The following is a 10,730-nucleotide window of genomic DNA, read 5'->3' on the forward strand; positions in this document are numbered from 1 at the left end:
CTTCCACCACCTACGATCTCCTGAATGTGGCTCTAATTGTCATTTCTTTTAGAAAATGCATGCTAGATTCTTTTGTCCAAAATTAGACAGAACTTGCTAAAACAACCATGATTTTCCAATATGCACACTTCCTTTCAGTCAGACTTATATTTTCTAATACCTAATTTTGAATATAAAAAATGTTCATGTTTTTAGAGAGTCCACAATATTAGATCTAAAATGGATTGTGCAAATAAGTTAGCCAAGCCTTTTTTTGGAGAAAGACATGGGGAGAAAGAATGAAAAAAAAAAATGAGACCTAGAGAAGTACCTCTTCAGAACAAAATTTCAGCATAACTACATCTAGGCCCTGGGTGTCTTAAGCCCTAGACCTGAGTTCCTTCTCTGTGCCAGGAATAACCTGTTCTCTGCTGTGTCCTCCTCCATTTATCTCTATCTCCATCTCCCAGACACCGTTATGCCCTCCTGTCCAGCTGAAGTCTGTTTCTTTTTTCTGATTGCATAGTTTTCATAGAGCTCCAAATATTACTGAAATTATTACCTGTATCATGCACTTTTGTAGTTTCTTTTAATATTGCATTTTGCATGTTTTTCATATTATTTTAGGCCTGTGCTAATGTGACTTATAAGAAATACATTTTTTTGTCTTTGTCCATCATTCCTGGCACACAGCTCCTCAAATCCTTGCAGTTTCCTAAGTGATAAGTGCAATAAAGATGAAACGGGTATTTTTTGTTGGTGTTGTTATTCATAATAAGCTCCTTTGAACCACACCAGAGTTTATGCTTGAGGTGATTTTTGGAAAGCCCCTAGATAATCGCAAAAAGGAGGGGCTGGTTAGCAGTGGAACCATCCTGATCTCTGGAGAGTTTAATCATCAATGGCCAATGATTTAATGATTTTGCTTGCATAATGAGACCTCCATAAAAATATCTGAAGTTGAGGTTGGGAGGTATTTTGGGCTGGTGAATATGTAGAGGACCTGGGGAGGTGGCACCCCCGGAGAAGGTGTGGAAACCCTTCCCGCATACCTTGCTCTGTGCATCTCTTTGGTCTGGCCATTGCTGAGTTGTATCCTTTTATGATAAACCAGTAATCTAGTAAGTAAACTGGTTTTCTGAGTTCTGTGAGCCATTCTAGCAAATGATCAGACTTGAGAATGGGGTCATGGGAACCTATTTTTAGCTGGTCTGCCAGAAGCAGAAGGGACAAATTAGACTTGAGATCAGCATCTGAAGTGGGGTGGTCTTGTGCGACCCCTCCCCTGACCTGTGGGATCTGACTCTCCATGTAGATCGTGTCAGAGTTGAGTTAAATTATGGGACCTCCAGCTAGTGTCCACAGAGAATCAGAGGGTTTCTTGATGTGTGGGAAAACTCACATATCTGGTGTCAGAGTGAAGTTTTGAAGTAGAGGAGAAACACAGAAGAGTGTTTTCTTTCAGGCCTCAAAAGACTACAAATGTCTCAGAGATAGAGTTCCCAGAGTTACTTGGTATTGTTGTTGTTAATATTTATATATCGTCACCAAGCACTACAGCAAGCATATCCTCAAGTTAAAATTGTTTGGTGGCTTTTATTGAGTAATATTTAAGATAAATTTTAGATTAAATGCTGTAAGGATTTAATTCCGGTGATTTTGATCAGGGATGCTCACCCATATTACTTTTGGAGGCAGAACAACCACCAGTGGTATTAAAATGCAGCCGCAGTTTAATAAATTAGATTTGTGGCATCTTTGTAAAGCTACAGCCTGGCTAGAAAAATACCTAAAAAGAAATCTTTTGCTGTTTTTCTTGATCAAATTTTGTCAATAAGATACACAGAAGATGCTCTCAGTGTTAACATTCATGACCTGACATTCAGTGAAGGCTTAAAGGAGTGGCCCATTCTGAAAAGGTAGATGCAGCTAGGATGAGGGAAATCCCAGAGGGCGCAACCGGATAGCCTCTGAAGACCATCCCAGTTTTCAAACACAAAATTGTTCATGTTATAGATTAAGTTTTATCCTCATGTAGATTGTTGGGACATCTAAATGTTATACAAAATAGTTTTAATCCTGAGGAAATATTTCAGTCTGAGCCCTATATTACTAGGTCTTACATTGCACATTTTGTGTTTTGGAGGCTGGAGTGTGACCAAAGAGTGTCCATCAGGTAACAAACCTTGCAACCACAAATTCAGCATTGTGCCATGTGTGTGAGAGTAAACCAGAGCCTTCTGCTTCAAAGCTGCTATGTACTTTTTATCAAAAGCATGTCTTTTTTTCTTCTTATCAATTTTATGTGTTTAAAAATGTTACAAAATAATTTTTTTTTAAGGTAGAACTTCTATTTTTATATAGAAGCAAATTCAAAGCCTCAGGTCAAGAAGAGAATAAATTAGCCATGTAATATGGTGCTTATGTTGTGGGTTTTTTGTGATTAAAAAAGGGCAGTTTTCTTAAAATTTTTATTTCAGTGTTTAAGAGATCATATAAACAAATATAAAAAGATGTCACGTGGAATGCGACATTACAAAAACTCAGTTATCTAATATAGAAAGAGCTAGAATGTTTGTATGAAATTAAAACAGCTGATGTTTAAAATGTAACAAACATATTTCTCATTTATTTGACTTATATCTTCTAAATTGTGATGGTCTATTGCATTAAATCTTCCTTGAATTAGAATTTTATACCAACATTTTCCCTATTATTAGATTGTGATTGTTTTGAGTGTAGTGTCTATGGCTTTAGACATCTTATGTCCCCCCTATTATTCTATACTTATTATGGTATAGATATTTTACAAATGTTTCCTGAATGAATGATAGCCATGCCTGAAGAAAATCCATTTGTTCTCTGTTGAAAAAACATCAACAAGGTGAACTTCTCAATGTAAATAAGGCTCATGGGAAATCACTCTTTTGATTTGATAGAATCCTCTAAATGAGAAATATGGAATGGACACATTTCTGATCAACTCGTGAACTCTGTAAATGTGTTCATGCCAATAAAAGGTAGAAAGGCTACTTTCACAATGTATTCAGTTGTTTTTATCTGATGTTGAGAAAAAGTTCAGATGTCTAATGGTGGCATGGGAAGGTAATGTAGAGGAGATTTTTAAAAAGCAAGAAGTACAACATCGCTCGGCATCAGGGAAATCCAAATCAAAACCTCAATGAGATACCACCTCACACCAGTCAGAATGGCTAAAATTAACAAGTCAGGAAACGACAGAAGTTGGTGAGGATGTGGAGAAAGGGGAACCCTCCTACACTATTGGTGGGAATGCGAGCTGGTGCAGCCACTCTGGAAAACAGTATGGAGCTTCCTCAAAAAGTTGAAAATAGAGCTGCCCTATGACCCAACAATTGCACTACTGGGTATTTACCCCAGAGATACAAATGTAGGGATCCAAAGGGGTACATGCACCCCGATGTTTATAGCAGCAATGTCCACAATAGCCAAACTGTGGAAAGAGCCAAGATGTCCATCGACAGATGAATGGATAAAGAAGATGTGGTGTATATATATATACAATGGAATATTATGCAGCCATCAAAGGGAATGAAATCTTGCCATTTGCAATGATGTGGATGGAACTGGAGGGTGTTATGCTGAGCGAAATAAGTCAATCAGAGAAAGACATGTATCATATGACCTCACTGATATGAGGAATTCTTAATCTCAGGAAACAAACTGAGGGTTGCTGGAGTGGTGGGGTGTGGGAGGGATGGGGTGGCTCCCTACCATTGGGGAGGGTATGTGCTGTGGTGAGCACTGTGAATTGTGTAAGACTGATGAATCACAGACCTGTACCTCTGAAACAAATAATACATTATATATTAAAAAAAAAAAAAAGGGGCACCTGGGTGGCTCAGTTGGTTAAGCGACTGCCTTCGGCTCAGGTCATGATCCTGGAGTTCCGGGATCGAGTCCCGCATCGGGCTCCCTGCTCGGCAGGGAGCCTGCTTCTCCCTCTGGCCCTCCCCCCTCTCATGTGCTCTCTGTCTCTCTCATTCTCTCTGTCTCAAATAAATAAATAAAATCTTTAAAAAAAAAAAAAAAGTATAGTAGGAAGGGAAAAATGAAGGGGGGGAATCGGAGGGGGAGATGAACCATGAGAGACTATGGACTCTGAGAAACAAACAGGGTTCTAGAGAGGTGGGGGTTGGAGGAGGGGTTAGCCCAGTGATAGGTATTAAGGAGGGTATGTACTGCATGGAGCACTGGGTGTTATATGCAAGCAATGAATCATGGAACACTACATCAAAAACTAATGATGTAATGTATGGTGATTAACATAACATAATAAAAAAATAAATAAAAAGCAAGAGATATGCTTGAAGGCTGAAAAACTGTAATTTAAATGTAAAATATTAGATCTCATAATTTAAATATTGTCTGGATACTACAGTGGGTACAATATAGTGTTTCATTCTTCTAATATATGTATATTTTCACCTTTGAAAGGACCCATAGAAATTTTGGCCTAGTTTCCATTGAAAACTTGTTTTCAAATGAAGTATAGTAGCTTTGTTCCAATTGTTTATAGTAGAAAATATAAAATCCTGCCATTGGATAAGAAAATTTAAATTTATCTTAACACACAGGGAACATGGTTGTTTCCAAAGTACGTTTTTCTTTAATTTTTTAATCCCTGTTCTTTTTTCCCAGGCATTTCCTGGAAATATCAACTCTGATAGTGTGGTTCGGCATGATTTGCAGCATCCGATTATTGCCCGCTATGTGCGCATAGTGCCTCTGGATTGGAACGGAGAAGGCCGCATTGGGCTCAGAATTGAAGTCTATGGCTGTTCTTACTGTGAGTATCTGCTGAAATTTGTGGTGGATTTTGTCATCTTCATGTAATTAGTGATTTGTTTATTTTTGATTATTTAACAATACTTGCTATCTCTGACAATAAACTGCCTTGTTTTTATATATAAATAACATGTTAGTTTATTTGTATGTTATAAACATATTTTTACATCTTTACACAAAAACACATATAAAAATACCTTAAGCAAAGGATTTGGAAAGTGATTGTTGTCCAGTAGACTAAAATGACAAAGCTTATTAAGTTGCTTGAAGTCTTATACAATATTTAAAAAGTAGAAACTTACAGTATTATCCATCATTTTGACTTTTTGTGATGGATTTTGGAGAACTTCCTGCCAATTCTCGTCAGTTTCACCTTTTACTGTTTTAAAGCTAAGCACTAAGTTTTAATGTCAGTGATATTTTATATGTCTATAAGTTTTATTTGCTCCTTTAAAAAATTGACTTGGTCACCTAAAATGATTCTTTTCTTTTAATCACATTTTAAACTCTTTTTTTTTAATTTCTTAAATGCATTATATATATATGTCTAGTGATTCTAATATATGGATTTTTGGGGATTGCAGCTCTGCTGTCTTGCATCTACTCATTTTTACCAGTAGTGCTTTTTTGCTCCTCCTCCTCTTCTGTCTTTCACCTTCTTTACAGCCTTATCTGCCTGTCCTTCCCTTCTCTGTCTTCTTGACTGTGACCTTAGTTTCTTTAAAACCTCATCTGTGGACTTTCTTTCAGGCCAAAGTTGATGATGGATTCATCTACCGAAGATTTATCTTTACTTATTTGCTTCTAAGTAGACAGTGCCAACACAGAATTACTTTAAAGATTGTTGAGCTATTTGAGGCCACTAGGTAGTAGAGATTCAGTCTGCAAATACATGATTTGCAAATACTGGCTTTAGAAAATGAATTCTCTGGTAAAATAGTTCCCTCCTCCTACGAGTCTACTATTAGACTCTCCCCTACCCTTCCTATAGATACATAAAAATAAAAGTTCACTATAACCAGAAGATGGCAAATGACCTATTGGCAAGCTTTTTAAAATTAACCAAACATTTGGTAGTTTATAATAAAAATATATATAAAGTTTTCACCTCTGTACAAATCAGTTACAGAGATTGGTGAAAATATTAGCTGTCATGATGACCTAATCATTTTTATTTATTCATGGGCAACATTATGTGCAAACTGAACTGGTTACTACAAAGTGGCCATGGAGATCATTTAAAAATTCTATAGGTGTTTATTTTATTTGGTCATCACTTTATTATAGCAAATATGATGAGTAGAGAGGCATAGAAATTTAGTTCTTCAGCAGAATGTAGATCTTCAGGAGGAAGATTTAACTTGTTAGGAGAAGCCTAAAATGAGCCCTAACATAAATTTGGGTTCTCTCTATGTGGTCTGGGTATTATGGATACAAAACTCTGTGTTCACACATATTCCAACTGTCAGCACATTGGGAAGGCCAAGACAAAATGTGGTATTTTTCTCGGTATGATGGATTTTCTAGGGAGCATGTTCAGCTTTCAGTAAATGAAAAATGTGTAATACTCTTCATGGAAACCATGATGTGTATAATTTATTAATAATTACTTATTGAGCATTTTTTATGTGTCATGAAATATTGCTGAATGTTAGTAATACTACAGTGAATAAGGAAAACATTCTCTGAGAGACAAGGTGGGACAATTAATATAGTAGTATTTATTAGGATAAAAACAGTGAAAGTTAAAATTCACCCAGAGGCACATCGCCTGAGTGATAGAGCTGAAAGGAAAACCGGTGAGTCTGGTACAATGCTAGAGCTCACTATCACTGTTCTATTTTCCTACTCCTTAATTCCAACAAAATGAACAACGATGTGACCATCTCCAAGTCAATAAAAGAATCATACTGACACCCCAGAAACACCCATCAGGCCCTCCCCCAGTTACTACTGCTTTTTAAGGTAAAAATTCACCTGATTTTTATCCTCATAGATTAATTTTACTTTTTTTTAGTTTCATAAAAAAGGGAATCCTAAAATATATATTATTTCCCATCTGACTTCTTTTCTTCAAAATAATAATTGTAAGAATATCCACACTGTTATTTAAGGTATTTGATTATTTTCATTGGCACTGTTACTCTACTGTATGAATATTCTACAATCATCAATTCATTTCATGTTAATGAACATTTGAATTGTTTCCATTTTTGGCTATTTTAATAGAATTGCTATAAATATTCCTCGTGGGTGTCAGCTTAGGAAAGGGTACTACTAAGTTAGGATATATGCATGTTTAATTTTTATCAATAATAACAAAATTTTCTCTGAAGTGGTTGTATCAATTTAGACTCCCACAACCAATGTACTGGAGTTCCTATTGCTTCACAAATTGGGGCACTTAGTATTGATTTGAAAGTTTTAGCCATTGTGGTGGGTGTTCATTATATCTCATTTTAGTTTTAGTGAGCACTTTCCTGATTTTTAAAGAGGTTATGCTTGTCATTCATTTGTATACCCTCTTTCTTTGAAGTGTATGTTGAAGAATCTTGCACATTTTTCTATTGTGTTGTCTTTTATTTATCTATTTTCTAATTGTTTTGAGTAGTTTTTATAGCCAACTCTCTCTTTTATTTTATTCTTGTTATAATATCCAGATGTGTTATCTTACTTTTGAGATGGCTTTCTTTAAAAATAATCATTTTAAAACCAACACTGTCAGTGGGGTTACTTTAGAATTCACAGTAAGCGCAAATGCAGCTTGCCCGAAGGCACATAGTGTGGGGTGACTCAGATGTGGCTTACAGTTGTTCTGCAGTTGTTGCAAGTGGATCTGTGAAGTTGTGAGCTCGTGCGATCATGGCCTTCTCCATCTAGCCTGGGCTTTGGCAGTCACAAGGTGGGAAGGAAAAAAATACCGGAAGCTAAGTAGGAAGCTAGGCTTTTCTAGTGTATAAGCCTCTCTGGGGGGAAAGATCGTACACTTTAAGAAACTGTATTAATATTATACCAATAGGAGCCAGTGGAGTAAATGATGAATTGGCAACATAAAATAAAATGTAAAATAGAAGTTGAAAAATACTTGTAGTAGGTTGTAGTAAATTGGATAGTGGCCTCCAGAGATATCAGGTACTAATCCCTGGAACTGTAAATTATACTTAATAAGGCAGAGTGTTTGATTAAGTTAATGATCATGACCTGGGTAGATTATCCTGCATTATCCAGGGGGCTTCTAAGGACAGTGAGTTCTATCCTTGTGAGAGGTGGACAGAGGGAGAATTCACAGACAGGAAAATGGAGGCACTGTGACCATGGAGCAGAGATCAGGTGATACGTTTATAAGTCACGGAATGTCAGCAGCCACCAAAAGCTGGAAGAGGAGAGGAGTAGATTCTCCCTGGAGCCTCTGGAGGAATTGAGGTCCTGCTGACACATTGATGTGAACCTAATGAAACTGATTTGGGACTTCTGGCCTCCAAAACTGTGAGAGAATAGAGCTGTTGTTTTAATTTGTATAGCAGGGCCTGGAAACTATACAAGTATCAATATCATTTTAGGGCGAAAAGAGATACAAAAATAGCTCTAGAGCAGTGTTCTTCAGTAGAACTTTAAACAAAGATGTAAATGTCCTTGACCTGCTGTAGTCCGCTAGTTACATTTGGCTGTTGAGCACTTGAAATGTAGCTGAGACAACCGAGGAACTAAATTTTAAATTGTATTTAATTCTTATTCACTTAAATAGTGTGACTGCTGGCTACCAGATTGGTTGGTGTAGATTAGAAGAACCAAAACATCTGCTTATTATTTTTCTTCCATGTTCTTTTATAGTTTAAAGAACCTACAACATTTATTTTTTAAATGGTATTCTCTGATTTTTTTCCCCTTAGTTTGGAGAACAACGATTTAATCATGCTGGACACAGTCTTTATTGTCAGAGTTGATGACTGATGTCACTTCTTTGACCAGATCCCTAACTGGGCCATTTTCCTAACTAATGTCCAAATCAGATTATTTTTATTTATCTATTTTTGAAGAATACAAATTGTATTTGTCTTTTCCAAGAAAAATACACATTTATAACAAGAAAAATATGTGTTAAACATATTTGTGATGGGCAACTTTTCTAAAGGTACTATGGTTTAAATTTACCTGTCCTGTAATTCAGGCTACAGTGGGCCCTTAGAAGATGGCCTCCTATTTTCTTTTTTTTTTTCATTTAGTGAACTATTGTGTCAGAGACTTTGATTTTTCAATGAGAAAAAGAATCATGAATCTTTGAGGGGGAAAAGTCAGATATACCCTTTTATTTTGCCCTCATTAGAGTTAGCAGTACTCTGTATGCTAGGGTCCCAGCAAGGAGAAACTAGGCTTCGATCACTCCTGTGGGAGAGAGAAATGAATTCTATCATCTTTCTAGAAACCCCTTAGAGGATTTATCTGAGGTCTATTTTAAAGTTCCAGGTTAGGGAATGGGGTTGTGCTTCTTTTATTTCTACGTTTGCCAGAAGAACTAGAGAGGGAGAAATCTCAGTATGAGCGCTGCTTCTGTTGGAGTGTGTGCTACTGTAATTCCCCTCGTGTTTGTCATTTTTCCTTGTGCAGTTCTTCCATGATCTCTTTGTCATCTGAGAAGTTTGGTACTTCTCAAGATTGCAAACAGAAAGTTCACTCTATTCCAGGTGGAGAAGGTTAGTTCCAGGCCACTACTTTGAAGCCTTTAGGGCTTCTCCTGTTTGTGTTTCCTGACTTGTCTTGAGGATAATATGAGTTCTAATTTCAATGAATCGAAACTCATTTTAAATTATTCTGTTCCCGGGACGCCTGGGTGGCTCAGTCGGTTGGGCGGCTGCCTTCGCTCAGGTCATGATCCCAGGGTCCTGGGATCAAGTCCCGCATCGGGCTCCTTGCTCGGCGGGGAGCCTGCTTCTCCCTCTGCCTGCCTCTCCCCCTGCTTGTGTTCTGTCTCTCTGACAAATAAATAAATAAAATCTTAAAAAAAAAAAAATTATTCTGTTCCCTCTACATTTGGTTTTCCCTCTAGTTGAAACAAGTGCATGCTGTTATTTTTAAAACTTAGTGATAGTCCGCACATCTTCGGACTCAGTAAACCTCCCAAAACACCAATGCTAATCTTCTAACTCTGTACCAGAGGGACTACATGAAGCAGAAGGGAGAAGTCTTAGTCTAATAATTCCTAAAAAATCATGTATGGCTGCAGTACTCAAACATTAATTTTACACAAGCCCAGCACAGTGTCCTGATTGAAGTGAGCATTTTTGATGACAAATACTATATTAGCTTTTAACCAGAGTCTTCTTAAGAGTAAGGTCAGTGCCTTGGGAAACCAAGATACACACAACTAAACTAATTTTTGTATATGCCTTCAATTTGGATGAATAATTAATAAAGCCTGGATATATAGCCCAATGCAAATCGTAATGGAAAGTAAGTGCCAGACTAGGGCAGGAAAAGGTATCAAGAGAAACCAGATACAAACAAAAGGACAGTGTTTTGTCCTTTTCATGCTGTGCAGATGAGATTGTCCTCCTTCAGGGACCACAAACTGGCGCTCACTGCTCCCATGCTGCTAGGCAAGAGGTGCTGTCTTGTATGTATGTGTTAGTTTTCTAGGGCTGTCATAGCAAAGTACTACAAACTGTGGTGTAAGGCAACAGGATTTGTTCTGTTGTAGTTCTGGAGGGCAGGAGTCTGAAATCAAGGTGTCAGCAGAGTTGATTCCTTCTACAGGCTCAGAGGGAGAAACTGTTTCATGTGTCTCCCAGACTTCTGGTGGTTGCTGGCAGTCCTTCATGCTCTTTGACCTGTTTGTGTGTCATTCCAGTGTCTGCCTCCCCTTTTACACAGCCTTCTCCCCTGTGTGTGTCGGGGTCTGTGTCCTCACGTGGCCTTCTTCCCTCTGT

At 37.4% G+C, this 10,730-nt stretch overlaps 1 protein-coding gene across 1 annotated transcript in view; it reads left to right on the forward strand.

Annotated features, from left to right (window-relative positions):
* CNTNAP2 (contactin associated protein 2) overlaps positions 1 to 10,730 on the forward strand; it is a 1,342,199-nt gene that overhangs the window by 248,188 nt on the left and 1,083,281 nt on the right. Inside the window, exon 4 of the mRNA XM_044920022.1 lies at positions 4,660 to 4,807. Within this exon, the coding sequence (XP_044775957.1) occupies positions 4,660 to 4,807 (148 nt within the window). The remainder of the gene's footprint in view (positions 1 to 4,659; positions 4,808 to 10,730) is intronic.

Source organism: Neomonachus schauinslandi, chromosome 12, assembly GCF_002201575.2.
Source record: "Neomonachus schauinslandi chromosome 12, ASM220157v2, whole genome shotgun sequence".
Taxonomy (NCBI): domain Eukaryota; kingdom Metazoa; phylum Chordata; class Mammalia; order Carnivora; family Phocidae; genus Neomonachus; species Neomonachus schauinslandi.